The sequence below is a fragment of the Lepisma saccharinum genome, chromosome 6, assembly GCF_977018435.1.
Source record: "Lepisma saccharinum chromosome 6, izLepSacc3.1, whole genome shotgun sequence".
Classification (NCBI taxonomy): Eukaryota; Metazoa; Arthropoda; class Insecta; order Zygentoma; family Lepismatidae; genus Lepisma; species Lepisma saccharinum.
The window spans coordinates 62,892,735-62,920,388 of NC_139234.1; the positions used below are offsets into that span (position 1 = coordinate 62,892,735).

Below are 27,654 nucleotides of genomic sequence, written 5' to 3' on the forward strand. Positions count from 1 at the left end.
TGAGTGATGAAATTTGTGAACGGACATTCACAAAGAACACCCTTGTCCAGGCCGAGATTCGAACCAAAGACCATTGGCGTCGTAGCGCGCTGTACTATCCACTCCGCCACGGAGTCGTTTGGCTAATGGTTTAGAGGAAATTTATGAAGAGACATACACAAAGAAACATCTGTGACCAAGCCGAAACTCAAACCCATATCCTTCGGTATGATTTCGCCCACTGGGGTGTCTCCTTGTGGTCAAATATTCTTGGATTCAATTCTTGGTCAGGGCACCTTTAATGACTTCAATCGCTTTAAATTCGAACTAGCCTCATAGCGCACGAAGCAGATTATCAATAACTTTTCCTAAACTAAATTCTTCACACAGATGGGCACACACATTAGGTGAACGGACAACAGATAGCTAACCAAATTTCTTTATGCATGTAGGCTAATCGAGACTCGTAATTTCAGTTTAAATTCTAACCTCAACCAATGAAATGTATCCATCCGGAATTTGAACATGGGACACCTTTATTACACCCATGTCTTAACATTCTGAACCAGATAATCAACCGCATATTAGCTCCGCCGATATCAATCTCAGAATTCCATTTCAGTCGCCGATACTAACTTCCATTTTATTTTTCCGACCTTGTTTTCAGCATTCGACGGTGGGAAACGCCAACTGGAAGACGCATTGTTTCGTTTAGAAACTTCTTAAGCGAATATCTGTGTACAAACGAACGGAGATTCGGAGATAAAACTATCTTGCTAGTGGTCCACACGCAGACGTGTCTTCGTCGCCACTTCTTTCGAAATTCCAAGCCGAAATGGCGACGAGCCCCATCGCTATCTCTGTTTTCCTCCCTACCTATCCCTGGGCGGGTTCCACCTGACGATATTTTCTTTAGAGGAAGCAACCGGGCGTGAGCCATTGTCAATCCAAACTTTCCTCTCTCCCCCTTTTTTCTGTTTGGAGTGTTTTGAAAGGGATTCCTCTTTGTTGTTCTTGTTCTGCAGTCTGCGAGCCTTCTCTTAAATCAAGCGAAGGTTGTGCCCAGGTAATGCACTGACGTCAAGTCCTAGAGACCAATGTCATCAGTTATTTCTGTCCCAGAACATTGTCATTGTACTGTATCTCACATACATTTGTATTTCGAAGAGAAGCTTGAAAGTGCCCAGATAATCCGAGATAAACCGAGTGCATGATACTGCCTTTCACTGTGCACACACCCATAAAAATACAAAAGATTAATATTTACTATTTCAAAAGCCGATCAATACATACTCTAGGAACGAAATGTCTGTTTGCGAAGAAAAACCAGAATTTTAGTACTCCAAACCACAATGCACTAAAAAATTAAATACACGTATATATATATATATATATATATATATATATATATATATATATAATATGTCGTGGATGCATTTGAGATGGAACGAAGTGATTTCATTTTATAAGACTTCCACAAAGAATTTGAATTGCGCTGATGAAACTTTATGCGATTGATTGATTGATTGATTTGATTTATTTTACTTCGCTTTTTGTGCCACTTGTGGCTAATTTGCGACGAATGAGGTCAGTGATATGATGAAATTGATGAATAGATACTCACAAACATCCGTGCCCAGGCCGGGATTCGAACCCGGGACCCCTGGCGTCGTAGCGCGATGTGCTAACCACTCCGCCACGGGGGCCGGCACATGATGCTATTGCCGTAAAACTGGCTCGGCTGTTCTGAATGAAAACGCGTGCGGACCGGTTTTACGTGAGACACCTGGTATAATATTAAGTAGAATTGAATTGAATTTGAAAATCTTTGGGTGCGTCAGCACTTACAGGCTATTTTGCACCCGTCACGTTATACGGGGTTCAGTCTCTTACCTTATCCAAAACATATATAAGAACACAATTGTGCCATAACTTGAATTTTTTTAAATTTGGATTTATAACTTTGGGTGCAGCAGCACCTAGGCTATTTTGCACCAGACACATTATACGGGGTCCAGCCCCTTACCATAACTAAAATTTCATAATTGCAATACCGTGTTACTAAAATATTAAAATATTCTGACTTTCGTTAAAAGCTGAGGCTGTAAAGGGGCACTCAGCACACACAAGGACAAAAAACAGTACAACACACACAAAATTATACTGGCCATAGTGCCAGTCACCAGAGCCTCGTTCGTCTGCAAACTGCAGTCCAGTGTGTACTACGTGGAAGTGAGGTTGACTTTTGGGCTCCTACATGGAAGGTCAACCCAATCTTAAGTAGAGGTCCTAAATTAATATTAACCGTAGATGTATTCCAAAAGACATTCGAATATAACCAACAATAGTTTTGATTAACCTTTGTGAACGAAGTGAAATTATTTATACATCGAAATTACAGCTTCCAAATAGTTATCAGTCTTATTAATTAATTTAATTTAATGTGTTTAACTTTTATTCGTTATTTATTTTTTGTTAAAGATAGTCATGAGATTATCTCATCACTCACCATATAGGAAACACACTATAAGGTTTCGTTCCAGTCAGCCATACTCCTGACTGGACTGTGTACTCAATTTTCATGAGCCTAAGTAGTTTCAGTTTCTTTTATCTGCCACTGCGCTGTTGTCAAAGTGTTATCATGCGTTTCACACGCTCGTCTTCTCAACATGTTAGTACTTGCTGAAAGGAGAATAAGGTGTCATGGTCTATTACTGTTCTTATCTCACATACATTTGCTGCATTGAATATCATACACACCACGCTTCACTCTGGGAAGGTCTGTTCTTTCCACAGTGGTGAACTTCAAGCCGAGAAATTCCAGACTGGGTGACCAATACTATGTGCATTACAGCCATGTGTAGTCATCTCTATGTGCTAGCAACATGGTCGGCTTCAATTATGAAGCTGTATTTTTCAGACCACAAATATTGCAGAATTTTATGCTATGATTGCCCAAAGATGAAATTAAGGTTTTCAGGTTGAAATGAAGGCCAAGGACCTTTTCTTCCATTTCCATGCCGACTAGCGAGGCTCTGGCGTCTGGGCTCATGTTGTGTCGTCCATATATGTTTGATTGCCTCTCCATTGATCTCATTTTATCACCATTCATCCTCATCTTCGCGATGAGCCAAAAATGGCAGAAAAGTCAAATATATTAAATCAATCAATTAATTTTCATACCAAAAGTTTTGCTTTTTCATCTCCCAAATTGTATATAACTTCATGGTAGAGAATCACGATGTACTGACAAAGATTTGTTTTAGAACTTCTCTGCAAAAACAGTCAGTTCGTTTATTCTGCCGTTACCACAAAGTGACTCTGAAGGGAACAAGGAGTGACCTATCTGTGGCAATACAGGCAAAAAAAGTCGAAACCGATTTCATGGGGTTTTCCTCTTCAGCGAACCAACACCTGGTTCTCCTATGCCGCGAGTTCTTCAAAAAATTGTTGTGTCATCATCTGGGGTTGTGTGGGTGAGGCGAAGGATGGTGGATGCGGGGAGAACACAATAGGATGTGTTGTTTTTAGGATTTTCTAATCTCATCTCGGGGAGGAGTGCAACAGCCATGAAACGAAGGGATAAGCAAGTTTGCTCTGGCTTTTACGCTGTGTGTTTGATCCTGAGGCGGCAGGATGGAAGAATGTAAAAGGCCAAGGCGTATACCTCAGACGTACTGCAACTTTTTTGGAGTCGCAAATTCCGCCGTGGAAGGTTGCGGAGGGCTACATCCTCGTTTAGAAAGATACCGCCAACCTTCCAAGTTTTGAGTTCCCGGAACGTGGTGCTGATCACATCTCCAACAGTGATTTATCCACACACCCCCAACACAGGCCAAATTTATGGTCATTTTGGCTCTAAAATTTTAAATTACACCCCCCCAAATACGAACTTACACTCACCACAGATGGGGAATTCTGGATAAACCCCGGACTCCACTATGGTCGAGATTGATAATGTGTAGAGCTACAATAATTGGAAAAAAATATCACTTCCAAGAAGTTTAGAATCAGAAAATTTTATATTCCTAGTCTTCACATACAGTCCTGCCCTGCGACGCTTTCCACAGAATCATGCTACTACCATCAACGAAACATGAGCACCTGGCTGTGCTATATACAGAAAAATACAAATTTCTACGACAATGTTTCTATATTGTTTGCTTGCATTTAGTAATCTCCAGCAGGTATGTGTTCATATTAATCCATTATCTTCCCACAAAAATTGTGAAAGTCCTACATAAGTTCAGTTTCAAGTTTCTACAACAAAGCCTGTGCACAATGATACTTCTTCAGTTCTTTGTTTTCTCAGTTATCGCATACCCGCAGAGACATTTGAAGGAAAAAAAATGGACCGCTCCCATAACGAGGTAAAATCAGGCCTACTTCATGATGGAATCCGGAAAAAAAATTCCTGGACAAAAAATCGGAAGAAAAATGTGAAAAATAAATCCATGGATCACGTGCGGATGAGCGTGATCTCAATTTCGTGTAGCTGAAGTTCAACAAGCCCTCTATTAAAGGCAGCAGATATGACGGAAAACGCTCGCATCGTTTGGTAAATAGAGCGACTCTGACCTTGCCACGGTCTGCCTGCGGTTGTCATTACACTAACGCGGATCCGATGGAGATAGGAGAGAAGGATTTTTTTTTTCATTGGAAGATTTGTAGGTGTTGCAGAAACCATCAGAACGTATCATTCTCTCGGGCATCAATCAAGTGAGTTCGTCATACGGAAAGCAAATAAAGACAACAGGCACCGTTACTCAGTTTTTTTAAGACGTAAAATGCAATGAAGGTTCTTGCGATTCAATCACTGGCAGCTTGACACCACGGAAATAATGACTACACGATTGCCATTTGGTCTGTTTGATCCATCTTTACTAAAATTCCATGACTGTAACCATGTTAAGACTGTTACATATAGTTTCTGGAACATTGTGATTTTTTACTTTTTCTTATTTTACGTTGCCCTTCTGCCACTTTTGCTGATCGCGACGTTGATAGACGGACCCCTGCTGTCGTATCACACTATGCTAACCATTCCGCCACGGAGGTCGGCAATGAAACTATGTTAAATCACCTCGCGACGATGGTGGATGACTATATTTATTTAGGTAATTGGTCTTCGTAATACCTGAACGAGCATTTTTTGTTCAACTCGATGAAACTAATATTTTTTTAAAATAAATTATGGCGGATAAATGGTAAATTAAATGTGTGTGCAGAAATCATGGTATGCCATTTTTTGAGCATGAATTGCAGGGACTGCTCAGTATTGAACTAGGAAAAGATAGAAGTAGCAAATGTAGCTCTTTATCAGCATCGAATCAATTATGATAACAACTGTATAACTGCAACGCTCTTATAACGCGAGCTTATTAATTGGCGGAACTCTTGACCAATCGCAGGCACAAATTGAAACGCGACAGAAGCACCAAAGAATTTGTGAAAGCAGATTTCAGCCGTTGAAGCGTGAAATGAGCATGCATACGTTCTTCTGAGCTGTAGAGAATGTGACTCAAAACAATGACAAAAACCTATTTCTAACGAAATAAGATTCTGGTTTTGTATTGTTAGGAGTTTTTTTTTTCCAGTCGACACCTGTAAGTTGTTACGCTCCGTTGATCAATCTGCAACCCCACCATCATGCTTCATCACGTCTCTTGGGAGTAAAAAAAAACTATATTTTTTTTAAAGTTTTGAAGTGGACTCTCGAGAGCGTGCGTTTTCTCTTCTTTTCTTCTTTCTTTTGGGAAATTAAATAAGAGCGCTGCTGGCAAACGGTGAGGAAATTGTGAAGTCCTCCACAAATTGTTTTTCAGTAACAGGACTGCAGGAGAGCTTTTAGGCTTAATGTGATTTTTATCTGGTAGCTTTCTCTGCCTTCATCTTGTGATTATATTCGTGCAGCGCTAGTAACTTTTTTCTTGTTTGCTTCCTTCTTTTTTACTTCAAAGCGACAATGGCTCATTTTGAGTCCACCTTCGAATCTACTTGCTTGCTAATGTTTGCGATCTGCAGCTTTTCGTCCATTTTCGGATATTCACATGAGGATGAACTATTAGATGAAAGGATGCTCACAAGGAAACCTCCATATCCAGTGCGAGACTTGATTGTTGATTTTTAAATTGTAGGCACGTCAGCACATAGGCCATTTGTAGTCGTTTCGAATCCAGACTTGGGGTTGGGTGTTCTTACTGAATGTCCGCTTCGTCGATTTCATCGTCATTCTCATCGTCCCAATTAGCCAAAGTTGCATAAAAGCGAAGTAAAATAAATCAATCAATCAACCAATTTGTGGCCTTCACACAATACGAGAAAGATACTAACAATAAAATAACTGTTCAAATATTTCTCACTCAATTTCTAAAACTTAGACTACTTAACAACAACTAAAACTGTACCGCCTAGGAGGATAAAATCCATTAGAAGAGTTTTCCGAGGATATAATAATATTAATTATAACAAGACATTGACAACAAAATAAGTTATTAGTTTATAATTACAGTCACTTTATGATGATTATTATTAATATTACCATTCTTGACTCCCCTTACAGATAGTGTCTTTTAGTCATACTGGATAAATTCCTGGCCAAGACTGACGTTTTGTTATCCGGTTGTCAGTGTTTATCCGTTTACTTGTTGCCAGAAGTGTCTGAAAGTAGGTGGTTCCGATACAGCAGCATTAGTTCCGTGTGATATCTTGAAGCGTGAGAATCGTTCTACTTGAAAAGCATCGTTTTCCTGGTTCCTTCCTATCTAACTTCATGGTTATCAGTGCTTGAAGTTGCCTACACGAGGAAATATCCCGTGCCCTACTATTATCAAGTGTACAGGCCACTTTATGATGGAATCACTATTACCCAACACGCGATACTTCTTTAATTACTAAGCACCTAAGTAACGGACTTGCAGCGAGGTGTCAAACTTACTATACTGATTAGCAGAAAACGTGGTGAACATCATGCTCCGACCTCCCACGAAGTTTCTGCTAGCTCGAACATAATTTCACATCAGAGCTCAAAATGCCGCCATATTCTAGTAGGATGCTCGGAAGAACACGTGTAAGAAAGTATCAACTCTTCGCTTCGGTGAACCGTTTGAAACAAAATTGCGTGTCGTGAACTTGGCTGTTTATTGAAGACCAATTTGTGATACATGTTGCTTTAGTTTATTCCAATTAGTGTAGAAGCTAGCAATTCAACAATACTGAAACACTTAGTTCTAAATTGAATTTTAATTATAACGTCGGGTGGTTCATAATCGCAGAAATCAACCCCCAAAATGCGAAGTATCCCGTCGAAATTCGCCGGCAAACCGCTTATAGAGCTATGCAAACGTGCAGAATGCAAACTGCTGTGTGCTAATACATTCCATCCGTGTCGCCTGTACGGTGGTTGGACACCGCTTTGTACGGGTACCTTTAGTTTTTTTTACTCAAGCGTAAATGGAACTAACATGTTCAATGCAGATACTGTGGCTTTGTGGACTTCTTTTCAAATCTCTGCATGGACGAAAACAGACTTTTGTGTTTCAGATTGATTTGCAACTGTCAGGGTACAATGGTTTCAGGTAGAGCGTGTAACTTGCATATTCCATTCAGAATTTCAGTGCGGAAAAGAAATATTCGGAACTGGATGTTCGTGGGACAAAATGGAAATCAAGTGCATTCTGATCAGTGTGCCAAATCCCTTATTTTTATTGTACTAGTTAGTAACCCAACCCCAAAAAATTACGTAAACAAGGCATGATGTATATGATGCACACATTTCTGCCAATGTTCTTAATGCTATGGTAGGGAAGAATTCACAATGAGCTCGTTGTTAATTGGCATTACATAAATTTTAAAACTAAATTTTAAAGCTTTGTAATATGGACCCTACAAGTAATCATGTCTTGTACTTCCTGTGACATTGTGCAGTTTTTCATGTCCATAATTTTCGTATTCGTAAATATGTAGTGCACAATGCTACCACCAATTATTTTTTATAATAAAATTATTATTTTTGACCTATAACTTCGTAAATTTCGCCTTAAAAACCTGGAATTGTACTTGGGATTTTATCTCGGTTTCTAAGTAGCCGCTCTGAAATAACATTAACTTGCAATACACGTATTTAATGATGATTATCTCTGTATTAGGTAAACATGCATATATGTACTACACGTAATATATAGAAGAAATATACGAAAGATACTTAAAAAAAAAAAAAAACATTTTCGAAATTTTTAGTACATGAATCCGCTCTGTAGGGTCACGGACATGTTCTTAAATACACCCTTGCTTAAGACTTCAGCTTGCAAGTTTCCCAACAGGCGTGATAGTTTCCAAGAACCTTCATAAAATGAATGCTCATGCAAGGTGCAAAGGTCAAAATGAACACGCGTGAATCTCCTATGTCCTACTTAGCAGACCTTCGTGGTTTAAAGGTTAGGGTTATCCTTAACCTTTGTTCCATGTTCACACCTTCCCTGAAAGTGTAATCTTAATATTTACTTCCTTTATGAGTTAATCTGAAAAAACGTGAAACGTTAGCATTCTAAACAAAATTCTGCAACCACACAACTTTCATCAGGTATGTTGACTTCGCAGACACTTGTAAATAAAATAGAACTGCAAAACTTTGCAAATAGCATGAACATAAAAGGAAAATAAAAAATAGCGAGGATTTTTTCTGTTCTCTTTTTGTACGGCACGTTCCAGACTTTGCAAGAACTCCTCGTCATAAAAAATGCTCTTCGTACTCTTTGCTCTCACTTTCTCTTGCTTGAAGAGGGGAAAAAGAAGGTACACTCAAATAAGTAACTCCTCAAGGATTTGCTAGTAATTGCAATGACAGGTTTTGTGAAACTCAGAAACAGAAAAACGAAAGCCAGAAATTAAGAAGGAATGTTCCGTCAATGTATTGTAATTACACTGTGTGCGTTCTTCACGCGGCTCAACACCACAAAAAGAACCACCAATGGTAGCACAGAAAAAGATACCAGTACTCTACATACCTCGTGGGTCTATTGTTATGCCTCTGGCCGCCGAGATGGCGTGTTGATCAGAAAATTGCGTGATTTCTTACATTTCGCTCGGTGTTTATTTTGTTTTGCGTTGAGCTTTATGCCTCCGGTACTATTCAAATAACATATCACTCTCTGTCGGCTGTTATTTTGGAGTAATTTCGAGAAAACAAGAGTGAATGTCACGCTTAGTTTAACAGTATTTTATATTACCGAAGCAATAAATACCAGCAATCAATATAATCGTGCTTGAGAAGTACGGAAAAGATATTTCAGAGCAAACGCGTATCATTGTATGTTTATAATAAGGAAATGCTTTTGATAAGGAGAGTTCTTCTGTAACTTGTTTGAATCAATTCATGCAGAACTCAAAGTGAAAAATCTACACCATTGCAAGGTGTCTTGTTTGTATTTTTTTTCTAAACAAAGGGTCCCACTTTAAGCTGTAGATCCAGTTCCAGTCCTAATAAAGTCGACTTAAAACAAACTTTGTCGTTCCCACATAAAATGAAGACAAAGTTGGCAAAGTATTTTTGGAAGCTCATGTAAAGATCCAACAAATGTTTTATACATTTAAAATAATGATTCTTAAAAGGAAAAGTACTCAATTTTCCTGTGGAACGAGAGTCGAGTTGGTGTTGTTTTAAGTCCACTTTAGGCACAGTAAGGCTAATCGGGACTGGACCTACAGTTTAAAGTGGGATCCGAACCACTATGGGCCTCCACTGGTATCTAACCCGGGACCCCTTGATTACAAGGCGACGACGCTACCCATTTGGGAGGTCCTCCTGTGGAACGAGAAAACGACAGGTTGCAGAATGCAATATAACAATGAATGGAAAATGAAAATTCATTATAACGAATGGTGGAACAGATGCTTAGAAAATAAAATTTGTGCGAAAAAATATTATTCATTGTATATAATCTTTGTGTATTATGTTAGTTTTTTCTAATTAATAATAATAATATTAAAACGATAATAGTAAATATATACGTTTTTATGTTCACATCTCAACCCAATAAATGGCACCCCTACCCCCAGCCCCCGAAGCAAGATTTATTCACACACTGGACAGATCCTATAAACTTGGTTCCAGTGAACACTGTCTCACTAATGCTGACGAACAAAATTAAATGTTCAGCGGAAGTTTCGGTGCTGGCGTAAAATCATTGGAAGCAACTTCCTCCTGTATTCAATTTCAAAAACGAACAATGGTAACAATAGTCTATTTAATACACAAAGGATTTCTAATTTAATGAGTGACAGCGCAGCTAATGTGCAAAGAAAAGATCGAGGAGGTTGATGACGCTTTGCAATAACCCGTCGCTGTCAAGACCATTTTGCTGACAGCGGGATGATGCGGCTACTGCGTGCGGTTTGGGGACTTCGACCTCGAGGTAATGTGTTACAACAGAGAGATAAGGCATACATAATCTTAAATTGAATATGGCGTCCTAGGTGGGAACGCCTCTGACGGTAATTGAAAAATCCTATCACCTTTATGTGTCAGATCTGACGTAACGCAATAAGGGATGTTTGTGTGGATGGACTGACAGGAGGGGTCGTTGTTCCTTAGACTATGTTCTATTCAAGGTCCGTCTATCGCTAGTTTCCCCTGTTCTTGAAGCAGGCACAGACACAACGGACCTTGGTTCTACGTATGTGTGTATGGCTTGTCTAATATTGTGCTGGAGAGTAAAAAGTCCTTGAATTATAACATTTATGTTGCTCGTAAAGTTTCCATTCCGAATGGTAATATGAATTTATTGATGGAGATCATTCTCATCATCGTAGACCAAAATAACACCTAAACGACTCTCGAGCAGCAAGTCTCGATCTCGTCTCGATTTTAGAGTCCGTCTCGTTCTTGTCATCGTCTTTACTTAATAAGCATCTACCTTCTGTGCTGTTGTTCTGCAACATTATTTCTGTATTGTGTTAAGGGACGTATCCCTGTTGTATTACCAGCATGGTTAGGTATCATGACTACACTAAACATGATATCATATTGCAGCAATTGATACAGTACGTACAGTATTCCTCAAGGTAGAATAATCTAACTCAATCAAAACAATGGAAGATTGATTGCGTAATCCAACTTTAGCATGTGAAAAGTTGAAGCAAGTAATGTTCCTTATGAGTGAATGCAAAAATCTAACACATCTGTGCCCTGAAGTGCCGAAGCTAAAATGCAGAGGTCTGGCGCGACTGAAACTCATCAGCCGTAAATTTCACCGCAGAAACTTTTTAACCCTGCATGGTAACTTGTAATTTGAGCACATGACTTTTTTTTGTGATATACTAAGCTGTTAAACCACAGTCTATCGACAGAAGCCTTTAGGAAACCTTAGAGTGGCCAATCTACCCGAAGACCGGATGTTTGGGGAGTTGATTTTTCAGAGGCTACAAACTCCAATCATAATCGAAAAAGGGTTAGGAAGTGTTAACTTACAGCTGCGAGCTGCTTGCAGACCACATCCTCTCTACTCAGTTAATGATAGAAGTCAAACGGTTAACAGTTACGCAGTGCATCACAATTACTACAAGATTATGCCTTTAATATTTGAATCTAGATTGTTATTCTATTTCTTCTGCATTTCATTATACTTGATGGAAGGTATTTTTCTGTGATCGTCAAAATATTAATAAGAACAGATTGTTCTACTTGCCTATATTCTTCGTTTAGTGGAAAAAAGAACAAGTGTCAACAGTGTCCGTTATAACTTAATGAAAATAATAATGATATGGATTTGTCACAACAGGGGCGCTAACTTTTGGAAAGCACTTGGTGCGCTGCGCTCAAACACTCAAATTATAAGTTCACAAAACATCTCATAAATCCCCCACCCCCTGTATCATGCCATTAATGCAGACCAACAATGCATCTTTATTTATTTTTATATAAAAAAATATTTACTGATTTCAATAAACACTCCACCACGAATCACGATAACAAATATATAATAATAAGACGACAAATTAATGGGTGGTCTTGGGCCACTGGATATCAGGTAGCGGAAATAAACGTACGTAAGTTGTGAGGGGGAAAAATTAAGGAGAATAATTAACTATAAATAGCATCATTTGGGTTTCAGATGTCAGTTTAACTGTTGCTATTTATTGCTATAGTTATAAAACAAAAACACTATATATTGTAGATCCTATTGACGAAATTTGCCTTTATAAAAACTTACGTTACGCTACGCAATGTTACCTAGTGTTGGATTAAAAAAAGAAAAAAACTACCTGCATATATTCATTATCATTCAATACTAGTCATATCTACGAAATATGTATAACTTCCAATGTTTTCTGTAAGGAACATGGACTTGAACAGTTCTGTGTTGTTATTCCTTCCAACCTTTTGTTTAAACATTTATTCGATTCAACTTGTTATTCGTGCTCTTTGCGTGACTTTCAGGTAGACGAAATCGGAAAGATTTCCGGCGAGGATAGTCGATAGTCTCGCCTGAACACGCGACCAGGACTGACCGATCGCTAAAGAAATACCGGAGGGTTGGAATTTTTCCCCATTAAAAATTGTAAGCATAAAAATACGACCAGTGCATAAAATTGGATTGACCTTAATGGTTGCACAGTGGCTAACGCTGTCACCTTGTAATCAAGCAGTCTCAGGTTAAATCCCAGTCTAGTAGGTTCGAATCTCACTTCAACTGTAGGTACAGCCCCGATTAGCCTATCTTGGCCTAATACAAACTTCGCCAAGTAAAATAAGTTGTGCCTTCTGGGCTTTTCCGATGTATGCGACAGTGTAATTCTGCTACTTTGTAATCAAGAGGGCCCCGGTTCGATCCCCGCAGGAGGCACATTACACAGCGGTTCGGATCCCACCTTAAACTGTAGGTCCAGTCGAGATTAGCCTAACTGACCATAAAATGAACTTCAGACAAAAATAAAAGTGTAGAGCTTATGATCTCTTAAAATATTTTTATTTTATTCGCCCAGTCATCACAATAACAAAACAATTCACGTGAATATTTCTGGCTAGAGTACATTATAAATCATAAAATAGTGCAATTTTGTTTTTTTCTATCTTTAACAGAGTTTGTTTACATTTTATTGCTTTCTATTTTAAGCAATATCTCTGGTCATATGTTCTATCGATTCAAGGAAAATCCAGTGTTGTGATACGACAGCTTGGAACAAGCAATGTTGTGGCACTCTGTGAGGGAGTGGTTATAAAATATTTACCTATATTCACATTTCGTATGCAACGTGGCAACATTTCTGCAAACAAGAACATCATACGGACCCTATAATTCGAATATTCGATCGTTATCGGCTCGGGTATCTACCGCGATGATTCAGCCAATCTGTCTTTTACCCTTCAGTCGATATCTATCCCGGATCTAAAATGATATGGCTCCCATGGGGGAAGCTCTGAATCCTGCAATTATATCTGAACATAAAAATCTGAGCACGATAGGGCTATCCTCTGGCACAAACCAAAAGCAGTATTGCACGCGAGGGCAACAAGCTATGGCGAGCATATGGAAATGAGTCGAGGAGGAACGTCATTGTTTTATCTTCCAGGTTGAGGCATAGGGCCTGTGGACTTTGCGTGACCAAGATGATTCATGAAATGTTCTTTCGCTGCAGTCAATTTACGTTTAGTTCTCAAAATAGCCCAGTTCCCGAGGGGGGGGGGGGGGTGAGAAGGGTAACATTTGGTTCTGTATGCGAGACTAAAATTTAAAAAAATATAAGACATAATGGAAGATAATTGATGCTCTTGTTCATTGAATTCCGGCTTTAAGGTTGGTTTGAGTTAGAAACAATCTAATCAGTACTGTAGAGGGGACATTTTTAAGTAGAGATATCACATTTATTACTCGATTATTATAAAACAACCTTTTACAATTTTACAACAAAGCTATTGGGGTGTATGTTTAGTGATATTAGATACTGATGAGAAATGACATTTCATTCTTCTATATATATTGTTTGTAAATTAAATTATTTGCAATTTTGTAATTCTTATTGACATCACACTCCGCCAAGTTGCATGCTCTATGCTACGTTCTACATCTACCGTGCCTCTATTCCAGTGCATAGCAACAACTGTGTGCGACAATTCAAAGCCCTATCATACCTGAAACTGTGATTTCTTCTCCCTAGCACCTTTCACTCATTCATTTTCTCGATAATTGCATTCGGCCCAATTCCACCCAGAAAAGCGGTTGTATCCTTTCGACAAATCGGCAACTTCCCGTGCAGGTCTTGGTTGTTATATTGTTTACAATATCCTTGTGTTGTATTTTGAAGTCGAAAGTTACTTTTGTTGTTGTCCGATTGACTCTAATCACTTGTGACTAATTCCTACTTCTTCCTTTTTTCTTTTGCAGGAGAGTTTTCGTGAAGCATCGGCGTTCCTGCACTCGTCGTTGGAGGGAAGAGCGTACTTCCGGTCAATCACGGTACTGCTCCCGGACACCTGGCCTGACTGCGCGCGAGTGGCGCACAGTTCCAGTGGGGAAACTGCTCAACAGGCAGACATAAAACTGGAACTGACTCATCCTGTTTTTGGCGATTCCCCGTGGACCCAGCAGAGCCAAGGATGCGGAGAGCCTGGAGATTTCATCTCTCTTAGCTACAAATTATTTCAGAACTCCGACATACAAGACAAGTTCGGAAATATTGGTAAGTGTTGTAAACAAATATATCAACCTAAAGCTCCTTCAACTCAGGGCTTTTATCCATAACTTGCCACCTGGGAGAGGGGGGGGGTGTAAGTTCATAGTTTTGGGGATGCAAGGGTAAATTTAGAGCCCAAATAACATAAATTGGGCTTTGTGAAACACTTTATGAGGTGTAGACATTTTGGGAGGGTGTTAACGATGGGCATATCCAGCAGGAGCAAGGTGTGGTTGCTCCCCTTGGAAAGCGAGTGGTGAAAAATTTCATATGGCTCATTGTCATTTTTACGTCAAAAAGTACTTGAAATATTAATTCCTTTTCAAATAATTCAAAATAAAGCATTCCAATTTCGAATTTACATATTTACCCCCCCCCCACACACGGGAAAATATACGCCCATGGTGTTAATTACCCAGGGATTGTTGGGGTGTATGGATAAATAACTGTTTGAACCTAATACGCTTATTCTTTCTTATACTGCTTAGACGGTCCTTCCCTATAGTTGGCTCATGTATGAAAAGTAAAGATGCGTATAACATTATTATAAACTCTCAAGCAATATTTCAAGTGATTTTAAATTAATTTGTATATTTTCGAAAGAAAAGAGTATTACATAAATTGATGTGAATAGTTATTAGATGCTGAATGTGTACTTTTCGTTATTTTACGTCGCCTTCTTATCTCCCAAAGTTAATCGCGACGATGAGAATGGATGATATATATGAAGGAACAACTGTGTCCATCCCTTACCGAAGATTCGAATTAGAAATTGTGAAAGCCCACTCGCTTTCTCCCCTTCTCTTCCGTTATGTGCGGCCTTGCTGCACAGATTCCCGAGACAGAGTGTGTGTGTGTTCAATTATTGGTCCTTGTTAATGGGCTATTTGCTCTTTTTACGCATTTCTAATCCAATCGGCGGCCCAAAACAAAATACTTGCAAGATGTTAAGCAGTCTCTGAATTACAAATTTGTGGTACAAAAGTGTTGATGCTTTTTTAAAACAGTTTCCACAGCCTCAGTTATATGAAGTACGGAACAAATGCTTTCCTCGTGAAAAAAAAGAACGGACTATGCTTATTATTATTATTATTATTATTAAAGTAGGGTTACACTTAAGCTTACAATTTACTTTACATTGATTCTGTAACTACAAAATGGAGTATATTAAATAAACAAGAAAGATTGAAGCAAATTCAGAGCTGGATGGTGCATCTACAGTTTTATGAACCGCTTTTCGCCCCGCCAAATTATTCTTCAGTAACGAATTGCCCTGACAATAAAAAATGATAGAAAGCATAGTGAAAATGAAACACGGATCATATATACGACATAAAATTAAATAACTCGATAGAATTCTCCTGCTCCTGAGAATTTGTGATTTCAGATTTAGTGACCGCCTTCGAGGATTGAGATTTAATATCCATCAGTGGTGCCAGCTGTAATGGGGCTTTAACTACCAAATATTTCTGGTGGAGGTTACTAGCACTTCAAGTACGGATTTGTTTGTTTGGGGTGGGGTGGGGTGGGGTGACTACCTTCCATGGACGTCTAAAATTAAGATTAAATGTGCAATCAATAATATATTTTTAATAATATTCTTCTGCATTTTATAGAATTGAGTGAACGCTGGGGCACCAAAAGGGATGATTTTAGGACTGCCATAATTTGTGAAAATGAGAAAGTTTTTTTCTGGTGTTGTAGTTGGATTGTGAGAATTATAAAAAATATTAACTATAAATAAAGCAATAATAAATAAATATTCTTTACTCACAATTTAAGGTATATATTTGACTTAACATATTTTTTCTACAACAGCATGATTGAGAACTACGAAAACACACTTAAAAATGTGATATTTGGGACAATCATGTGGTATTATTGTTTACATCCAAGATATATTTAAACACATACCAGTTATAAAAACAGCATATATGTTCCAGGTTTCCATTGCCAAGTTGCTTACTTTCCCAGATAGGGAATCAACATAGGTACACAAGTTGCATTTAATATATAATATTTTATTTCAATGCCATGCTGTAGAGCTGACTCTGTGGCTGAGGGTGCTAAGTGGTTGACTTTCGATCTAGGCACCAAAATTTCCGGGTTCAAGTCCCAGTCTGGGCATGAGTGTTCTTTGTGAGTGTCTCATCATCAATTTCATATATTCACCACTCATCCTCATCATCGTGACTAGCCAAAAGTGACAGGAAAGCAATGCTAGATGAAGGACTTGGGGTTAAAACATGGTAAGTGACATTTTGGTTATTATTGAGTTACAAAGTAAAAAGAGCCAGTTTCCACTTTCGTATTTAATGGTCATATCATGCAATTTGTATTAGACTCATTGAAAGCTTCTGAAATTGGCAAACGCGTTATGGAGAGAATTTATCTAAAGTATAGCCTCTGTAATGCTCAAACTGTCACCATGTGTTACCCCTGAGCCCTTTAAATAACGAAATTACAAGAAAAATATAAAATATACAATACTGTACGTTGAGAGGAAAAAATATTAAATTCTTACCTTTTCTTTTCCAGGCAAAGCATTGGTGCATGAATGGGCAAAATACAGATTTGGAGTTTTTGATGAATTTGGCTACCATGATGATCCGATTTATCCTCAGTGTTACCACGATCACAGGACGACGCATTTCACTGGCTGTTCCAATATACCAATGGACACATCAGGGTAAGAAGTGAATCCTAGTATGAAGATATAAAAATGCCATTTTATTCACATACAGAGAAGAAACTATAGTAGGGAAACAGGGAACTCCATATTTCAAACTTTTAACTTTTGTAATACATTCAAACTTCATGTACCAATATTCCCAGTTCTTTTCGCTATTTCATATTACTTTCAATTATAATTGTCTGATTATTTAGTCTAGTAGCCTCAACATACAAAAATATGATTATTGGCCCATATATGTACACAGAATACACAGAATTGTGTTCCTAAAATGTATTTGCCAGCTATTTATGCAGCCAAGACTAGTAACAATAATTCCCATTTACATAAAGCATGAGGCTACATTGATTTGTGTACTGATGTGTATGTTTTAATATACAGAATTTTATGTAAGGTTTACTAATGCATGTGCATATTTTTTTTCTTATAGGTTTTGTGAAAACTTAACAGACAATGACTACTTTAGAAATATATCTAATGCTATCCATCCTGAGGCATCTTCATCAATTATGTTTGCACAATTTATGCCATCGGTAAGTTTGATTTAAAAACGATATTTCTTCCTTTTAATTTTAATGAAAATATTTTCTTTTACAATATTTGAACAATTTGTGTCGTTGGTAAGTTTTTCTTTAGAGGGGTATATCCAGAATTTCGCATTTGGGGTTGGTGTAAGGAGGTTATAAATGTATTGAATTGAAGTTTTAAGTCTACTTTATTCACATATAGACTAATCGGGACTGGACCTTCAGTTTAAAGTGGGATCCGAACCACTATGTGCCTTCACCGGGTATTGAACCTGGGACCCCTTGATTACAAGGCGAGGATGCTACCACTTTGCCATCGGGGAGGCCCCAAGGTTATAAATGTAAATTTGATGCCAAATTGACCACAAATCAGGCTTTCATGGAAAATTTAGGTTGGAGTTGTGTTGATAAACCACAGGTTTATTAAAAGCATGAATTTCTTCCTACTAATTTTAATGAAAATATTTCTTTATAGCAGCAAAGCATATTGAATAATGTATATAAAATAAGTATATATTTAGTTATCAATTAAGTAAACCTCAATATTAAAAAAAAAATGTTTAAAACATGATATTTAATTTATAGCATATGAAATGGGAATAATTTTATGTATGTAACTTTGCCTTTTTGCTCGGTATTTGAATAAGTAGAAAATATATGAAAATATCAGAAAATTGCCTTCTCGTAGAGAACTTGTTATGAGAGTATTCTGTCTTGAGTTGAATGCGTGCATTATTACTTTCTGCATATTTCAATATTCCTATTATTATTTCCTTAGGTGAATAAATTCTGTGATGAAGAAACACATAACAAATATGCCCCTACCAAACAGAATGTCATATGCAATAGAAAGAGTATTATGGAGGTGATAAGGCAACATGAAGATTACCAAAACAGGTAAGTTTAATTATTCTTGCCTATATATATCTTCCATTGTAGAATTATTCTAGTTTATCATTGTTAATGCATTTATATGATTAAACATGTACATACAAATCTACTATACTCTGTCCCAGCTAACTGTAGAGCAGGGCTGAGCATGTCGGCAGAGGAGGAGGAGGAAAATCGAGTGGTGAAAGTCCAGCGTTGCCAACTGTACGGTCCTGACCATACATGTATAGACGTACGGTCCAGACCTTAGTCCATATGCTAAACGCACGGCTTTGTCAAAATTTGCTCTTGCAGTTTTATACCTAATATTTCCCTAAGAAATTCTTAAACCAATCGTATCAAACCTGGAGACAAAAATACGGTCCGTTTGCCATGTGCGTTCGGTATTATCCTTTTCAAAAGTTTGCAATGCTGCATTGGAAATTGGGTAACTGCATTGGTGGAGCCGTCTCGCATCACTATTTGCGCAGAGACTTGTTGTTCTCGTTCGCCTGGTCTACAGTTAGCTGGTATGGATAATCTGTACATTTAATTGATATATATACACAGTGCTCGAAAAATCTTCATCAGAGCTAGCTGCCAGCTCTGAAATTCAGGTGCCAGGAAACCACCTACTGGCAATTGTGCATACCATAAGAAGTTGAGCATCACCATATTCAAAACATTGCTAAATCATGTGAGAAAGCAGAAAATTAGGGGTTGGGGGACAAACAGTAAGGAATAGTTACTGATTCTATGAAATGTTCGCAACATTGATAAAAAAAATCATAACACCATTAAGCCTTGTTTCCATGATATGAAAAACTCAATATGCTGACCAAGGCAGAAATTAATTTTATTTTAAAACATAAACTAAATGTAATGTTTCAACCTTTTAGCAAGGTCTTTTGTATTTAGTACAGAGTCTGAAGAAAACCTTTCTAGAAGGTTGAAACGTTATGTTTAGTTTATGTTTTAAAATAAAATAAATTTCTGCCTTGGTCAGCATATTGAGTTTTTCAAAAAAATCATTTGCTAACTTACGCTGTACTGCAATTTGAACTTAGAATCTTCAAAATTTCGTACATGCAAACTTCAAAGAACAGCAATATTACAGCAAAAGATCACAGTCGCCAGGCTGAAATTTTTAGTCGGCATGGCGACTGGGATTTTTCGAGCCCTGTATATATATATATTGTCTTTGATGCCTAGTTTAGCAATGGGGCAATGGAATTATCTGAGACTACATGAATTTGAATACTTTTTGATACCCAGTTCTCCATATTAAAAATAAAAACTGTTATCTATGAAATAAATACAACACGTACAATGAGTATGCATGTTTTAATGCCCAGTACTTATATAATAGAAAATCAAAATCTGGAAGATATAATAAGAACAGGCTAAGTTCAGAGAACTTACACATAAAAATACTAATTCAATGAAAAGAACTGTATAGTTTGCAGTAAATTTACTCTATGTAAGTTTTGATGCACATATTGCTACTAAATTTATGTTGCTTTGCATGACAAAAAGTATCAATAATAAGTACAAATATATATATTATCAGTTCTAACTTATAGTGTAAAATATTTCTCATAATACATATGTCTGCTTTTTCACAGCGTGTCTAGTGAAGATGATATTGACACAACACCAACTATAACTTACAAAAGGGAGATGTTAACAAGATATGTGTTACTAATTGAAGATACAAGAGACATGTTGATTAGGGTAAGTTATAAGAGAGAGAAAACGATGCACATACATTTATTTAAATAATATTGTTTTAAATGGAATCAGGAATAATATATTTGAAATCTCGTATATATTGCATTTGTCTGTCTTTTAAACTTAAGCAAAAATATTGTAGAAATTTATTCATAAATGCAATATCAAATCCCTATGCATCTAACAGTGCTAACACAGAATTGCCAATCAAAATTCTCTCTCCTTGTGTGAGAATTTATATGAACAATTAAGAGTAATTCATTTCAAGCTAGTATCTTTGGTGAAATGGTCGTCTTAACTAGCTGCAAAGTCAAAAAGGTCCCAGGTTCAGGCCCTAGGTAAGGTATGGAATTGTACACCAATGAAATGAATGATGGGACATCTCTCAGAATAACATGATCTTCTCTTTCCTTGCCACTTGGTTCAGAAAGCCGAATACAAGATGTCAAAGTTCATTCAGCGAGAAATATCAGCAGCTATTGGAGACAAATAAAAGTTAAGGAAGTAAAATAAAGTTAGGGAAGAATCAAGACACAAATTAGTGAAACAATATGAATACAAAGGGCACAGAAAGAAAATGTACTTTGAAGAAAATTGTTAAGCAGTTTGTAAGCCTACATGAACTGCCATCAAAATACTATTTCTGCTTAGAATGAAAGCAGTGGCGCATCCTAAAATGAATGAAAACCCACAGTAAATTATTTCTAAGCAGCAAATGACTAGATAGCTATAATTCGACAACATTCTAATATAAGCTTTAATTTCATTTCAGGAATCATGGAGTTTCTTGAGAATAGCTATCCGAAAGTTTGTGGTGTATGATTTACCTGACAACACAGAAGTGGGAATCATTGTGGCCAATGAAAGCAATGCAGTACGACTGAGGTCCCTAACCAGGCTTACAGAATCTACACGTGATGCGATTGCATCGAGTGTTCCCTACAACCCTGGTGATTCCAGAAATAACATCTTAGAGAAGGCAGCACCATGCTTGCACTGTGGATTGACTGAAGCTATTAATGTAAGAATTTACATAATTTATACTTTTGATTACACACAAAAACAGACAGAACATCTTGCATTTAGATATGATAGTAATAATTGTGAATTTCATAATAACGTTACATAAGAAAAATATTTAATTTTTGCAGATTGCCTATACAGTTACATTCATGCCAGAACCAGTAAACATGCCATTCATGCAGAACTAGTAAACATGCCATCTTTCTTGTAGTGGCTATTTTTTTTTAATATCCAATGTTAACACATTTCATACATGTCTTTTCAAGACCTATGTAACAATTAAATATAATTCCAGTTACAACAAAGTAATAAGAATCAAGTAAATTTAATTCCAGTTGTATTTACAAGCTGCCAAAAACTGTTACATTTAAATTTACCTGCTTTAAATTATCAAAAACTAAACTCACCTTGGATACCTTTTGTGGGATGGAAATTAAGAAATGTCACATAAATACTGGCTTTAGCAATGTGTAACTTTTCATCTTCATTGTTATTTGACAGGTTAAAAATGCAAATGTTATGCATAGATAAAAAATTCCAAATTAATTGGATGCAGTAACCAGAGGGGAAATTCCCCCCCTCATTCACCTTCAAATACCACCATGAATCTATTTATAGAATTTTCATTTCTTGTGTGATTGCATCACAAATCCTTTTACTATAAGAATTAAGACATGCACCTCTATCACATCTAAATGGAAACAAATATCTATTATGTACTTCTAGATGCTGGAGGAACAAGCAACTAGACCTGCTGGATCAGTTATAATTATGGTGGCACCAGGAACAGATCGATCATCCGAATTAGATGCTGCGGTAAACAAAGCCAGAGATAACAATATAAAAATCGTCACCATTAATTACCCAGATGTCATTCGGCAAGGTCCTCTGGATCCCTTGGCTCACGCTTCAGGTGCCCTGGCATTTACAGTCACAGAACGTCGCTACAATAGAGACAATTCTTTCCTATCAACATACTTCAGCCTTACGAATGTTTTCTTTACAATTAAAACTGAATATTATCAAGGAAATAAGGCTAATCTTCCAGTCGTGGTAAGAACAATAACTTTTAGACTGTTTATTTTAATTTAAGGTTATGCTATTTTTTTTAAAATGGCTTTGAAGAATCATAAGTTCTAAGTTTTATTAAAACTAGATTCAGTGTATTTATAAAGCATTCAAGGGTATCTTCAACTGCAGTGCATTTGGTGTTTTCTACATATTTGCAATAGTCTCATCTTGTTTTAAACATATCTAGACAGCATTATGGACAGATTTTTTTTCTTCAAAATTTAGAAAGTGACAGTGTTTTTCTAGGAAATGATAAACATTTTTAAAACGTTCTTAAGCGAAAGTTGAGTTAAAAGAAATTTTGTTATTTTAATTTTTTTATAGAAAGGACCAAGTTTTATTAGAAGCTTAATACAGGGCCTGACAATTAAGTTTGCAAACTGATTCTAGAAAAAGTGCTACATACCTCACTGCTGAATATCACTACAGTCACCTTCGAAATGCTCCACTTGGGAAGCTATGCACTGACACTATTGTCTAGTCCACCCTTCAGAGCAATATTGGAACTATTTTTCTGGAATGGTCATCATAGCTGTCATCATATTACCCTTGATGCCTTGAATGTCATCAAAATGTCTTCCTTTCAATATTTCTTTCATCTTCTGGTAAACAAAAAAGTCATTCTTAACATCTATATATGTTTGAAGGCTCTGCGTTCATTCTTATCTCATTATTTAAATGGCTCTATGATCAAATTGCCTCATCTCAGTACGATCCCTACAATTTTGGAAATTTCAGCACCTATAGGCTTAACACTGTATTAAAGCATTCAAGAGCTATGTTCATATTTAGAATATAAAAGTATTTTGCCTTTAGGAACTTCGAGTCAACACAATATACCCTAAACATCAAAATTATCATTTAATTCTCTTTTGTGTCATTACAGGTTCATCAGCGAGAACTAACAGATGATGGACGCCACAGTGTCACTGGCAGCTTTTACTTAGATGAAGCTCTGGGTGAACCAAGTCAGTTTATGGTGTTCACCCACAACACAGACAACCCTTTAATTAGAAGCTTGATGTTAGTGAGTCCTTCGGAGACTGTTTACAGAACGAGATCAGATCTACTTGTTCCGATCAAGATTCTCACACTGCAAACATCTCTAAATGAGGTACGTTCTGATCATTTTGATGCATGTTTCATTGGTTTATTAGTGTGGTAAGGCCACTAGGAACAGTTTCAGTGTCCAGCTGGACATGAGGTTCTGCAAAGACCCTAAACTGCTCCTCCCCCACCGACCTTTCTCCACGGGAAGCTAGAGAGAGAGAGGTCTGTGCGCTGGATGGTTGTATTAGCATTATACTTAAAGAAGTGTAATTTTACTTGTCCTCTCAGGAATATCTAACTTCCAATGGCGTAGAAAAACACACGAGTAAAAAGAGGACACATTTTTTTAGTAGCAGTGCCCATTCATACCTGGTGTGAAACTGTCACTCTTCACTTTAAGTATTTGTATTTTATATTATTTTACATCAAGAATGAGTAATGATTAGATATTGGAGAAGGGTCACTCACAAATACAAAGACTTCTCCTGGCTGGGAATTTCGGTAGCTAGATTCAAAGTCTATCACTCAACATGCATGGCCACTGAGCCACCTAGCATGTTACGTGTAATGAATATCAGATGTATATAGATTTGCTAAATACACCTTTTCGTGGGTCATGGAAAATACCAACAACTAGATCCCTCCTTCCCAAGTTATGAGAAAATGGATTTCTAGCAAATGGTAACAGAACTAAAATTGTATATGTATCCGAACAATTTGTGTCAATATTAATATTATTAGAAGAGATTTTCTGAGTTTAACAATTTCAAAATTTTGAAGGCCATCATCACATCTCATCTTCACTTCAGTCTCTGAAGATGAGCTTTCAAAATATCGGAATTTCCTTCAGAGCTCACCTAATTGTCAACTTGTCATCAAGTATTACTTACATTCAAATGTCCATAGGAATTGTTAAGTTTGCAAGCCAAACATGCCCGATCTCCATGGTGGGGTGGTTAGTGCAATGTGCTACGGCACTAGGAGTCCTGGATTTGAATCCTGGCCTAGGCCAGCAAAAGAGGAAAATATTTGGTCTCTCTTCCTACTTTTGCCACATGTGATGGTGATTGTTCTTTATCAATTTAATTATATCATCACTCATCCTCATCTTTGAGATTAGCCAAAAGTTTCAGAAAAGCAAAGTAAAATGAACAAAATCAATGAATCAATATAAACCAAATATGCCATTGAATATTTTTATTTCCCTCTCTCTGCAAAGAAATTTTGGAATCCTAACTAGTATCTTGATCACTATCAAAACAGTAGTTATGTTCATTTAAATATAAGATCTTATATAATGTATATAGTAAACTGTTTGAATTTCTTTCAGACTGGAACCTGGACTTATACTATAGACAGATTTTTGGGCAATCCTCAACCTCATTATGTTCTTGTGACAGCAACACCAAAGACACGGACCTCTGATATAGTTCAGGCACGAGCATGGACCAACAATCCGAATATGAGTCTCACCAACAGCTCTAAACCTTTGATCCTCTATGTTGAGGTAAGCATTTGATCAAATTCAGTCTTCAAAGTAAAATTACTTGCATATCGATATTGATAGAATATTGAATATCTTTGGAGCATCAACACTATTGTTTAAGGTGCAGAATGTGATACTACATGTTTCTTCTTTTATTGCAGGATAATTTGGTAAAGATAATGTAATTTGCTAAAAGTTTCGAACATATTAATCAAATTGTTCAGATTGTAACACTGGGCTTCCTCAGGAGTTACATTCCCTGAGTCAGCATTAAAAAATGAATGTCTTGTAGAATAGATTGTGTATATGTTACAATGCTAATAATACAGATGGATTTTCCCTTTACTATCTACAATTAGTGTCAGATGTAAATGCACTTCAAAAGCATCGAAAGATTTTGCAGCAATTTTTTCATATCTGTTATAATTTCTGCATGTACAACTACATCCAACAAAGTTCAAGGGAAATGAAAATAAAATATATTACTCCCTCTGTCCTATAATTATAGACCGGTATGCCAAAATGGTAGTACAGGAATGGCAGACGAAGAGGCAGATGGAAAGCACAATTTGTAGTGATCCTTGAGTAATAAAGTTGTATGACTCATTCCCGTGTTTCATGTTCTTCTTCTGTATACACCAATGTCATAGTTTGAATATCGGACAATTATTATGACACAACAAACAAAAATGTACCGGACAATAATTATGGGACAGAGGGAGTATAACAAATCCGAAGACCTTATTTGCTTGATTTGCCAATAAAAAAATATATTCCAAAAAAGTATTAGGAACAAAATTACCAAATCAAGAATCCTAACTCAAATAGATTGCCTTTCCATACCACCATACCACCTCACCACATCAGGCATGCTATCAAAAGCACTCAAACTACCCCAAATCGTATGAGCCCTACCAAACTTCAGAAGATATTTCCTACCCCTGCATTCTACAAGACCACATGCCAATGCCACAGACACTGCATCTGCAGGACTACTGTACTGTACAAGAAAAATTGGAGAACACGTAAAAGATGCCAAAAAAGATTCACCAAGATCAGGCCTCTCGTAACACTTCATTTCCATTACAAAAGCTGTCCGTACAAGATGAAATGAAACATAAAACAAAACATTGTATTCCACACTTTAAGGGTGTGATGTCAGAGCACACGCCATTGTTCTCTTCGAATTCATGATTAACATCCATACTTAAAATTCAACTGGCTCCATCATGGAAAACATCATCCAAGAAACACATGGGATCATCCATCAAAAACCAGTGCTAAACTTAAGCCAATGGGCAAGCACACGCAACCTGTCACCCTGTACTTCAAAAAATTGCAGACAAGAAAAACATGGACAACCTCCTTTCACATGCCCATCAACATGAATTACACTGCACCAAACAACATAATGCAGCAGACAGCCCAACTGGCCAATCACGACCTTACCAAGCTGCCAGACAATGGCAACTAGAACAACTGCCAGCAGAAAGCACAGCAGACCACGCAATCCAAGAAAAACACACCAGTGCCACCAGATTGGAAAAAAATGAAACTTCTGCCACCTGGGAACAAACAAAGCAGTGATGCACTACCATCTCCACTCCAGACGCCGTTAACCTCAGTTATTGAAGGCAGTGATACTTCGAAATTAATCAGAAAGGAACAATTCAATTCACATTGTGGAAACACAAAACATCACTAGTACAAAAAAATTCATGTTCATTGATTGGAAACTTAGGCAAAAGGCTTCTTTCTGGGTTTCTAGTAAATAAAAGAGTTGATGACATCATTCCGCTCAATTCAAAGAAGAATGAAATGATTTTTGACTACCTAAGATGAACTTAAGGAGGGTACAACCTGTGTGCTGATGAAAATGTGTGAGAAAAAATAAAAATAAGCTAAAGCAAACGTGAGGATTACTGTAGAATAAGTCAATTTTGCCACTGCCTAAACTGTGTACTCCCAGGCTCTGGATACAGTAATAACTTTTTATGATATCTCTACTTAAATTCATGAATTCAATTTGTGTTTTTAGATGTTCTACAAGGATTCTTAAAAACATTGGGTAGAAATCAGAGCTAGATTTTTCATGCTAATAAAAGATTTCCACTGTGCTTGTAATGTGAGATTGTTTTTACATCACAAATAACTTTTGCATTTTTTTTTAAATAACAGGTGAAAAAGGGAAGATGGCCTGTGGTTGGAGCAAAGGTGGAAGTCAGAGTAACAATGCCAGGCAATGACTCAGTGCAAGCATACAAGGAACGTTTCGAGCTGCTTGATTCTGGAAATGGAGGTAATCATGTAGTTGCAATTGTTACATGAAACATTCTTTCAAATAATATTCTTGTGCCCAGAAAGGCAATTATAATTTGTAGGGAGGACAACAGTGAAAGAGTATACACAGAATGCACAGTGGTGTAAATGCAATGATGGTGTAATATACGCATGTGAAATGACATGCTGTAATGTTCATATTTAATGTTTTTGAAAGGTGTGAAATATATTTTCCTACCACATTTTGCCACGAAATGATACAAAATGTCAAATAA

General features: G+C 37.1%; 1 protein-coding gene across 2 annotated transcripts in view; it reads left to right on the plus strand.

Moving 5' to 3' along the window:
- LOC145988822 (calcium-activated chloride channel regulator 2-like) overlaps positions 1-27,654 on the plus strand; it is a 153,415-nt gene that overhangs the window by 112,096 nt on the left and 13,665 nt on the right. For both annotated transcript variants that reach the window (XM_083124033.1, XM_083124032.1), the window contains 10 exons: positions 14,361-14,655; positions 17,188-17,338; positions 17,772-17,874; positions 18,647-18,765; positions 20,364-20,472; positions 21,242-21,490; positions 22,219-22,545; positions 23,450-23,677; positions 24,944-25,120; positions 27,278-27,398. In XM_083124033.1, coding sequence (XP_082980159.1) covers positions 14,361-14,655; positions 17,188-17,338; positions 17,772-17,874; positions 18,647-18,765; positions 20,364-20,472; positions 21,242-21,490; positions 22,219-22,545; positions 23,450-23,677; positions 24,944-25,120; positions 27,278-27,398 — 1,879 coding nt within the window. The remainder of the gene's footprint in view (positions 1-14,360; positions 14,656-17,187; positions 17,339-17,771; positions 17,875-18,646; positions 18,766-20,363; positions 20,473-21,241; positions 21,491-22,218; positions 22,546-23,449; positions 23,678-24,943; positions 25,121-27,277; positions 27,399-27,654) is intronic.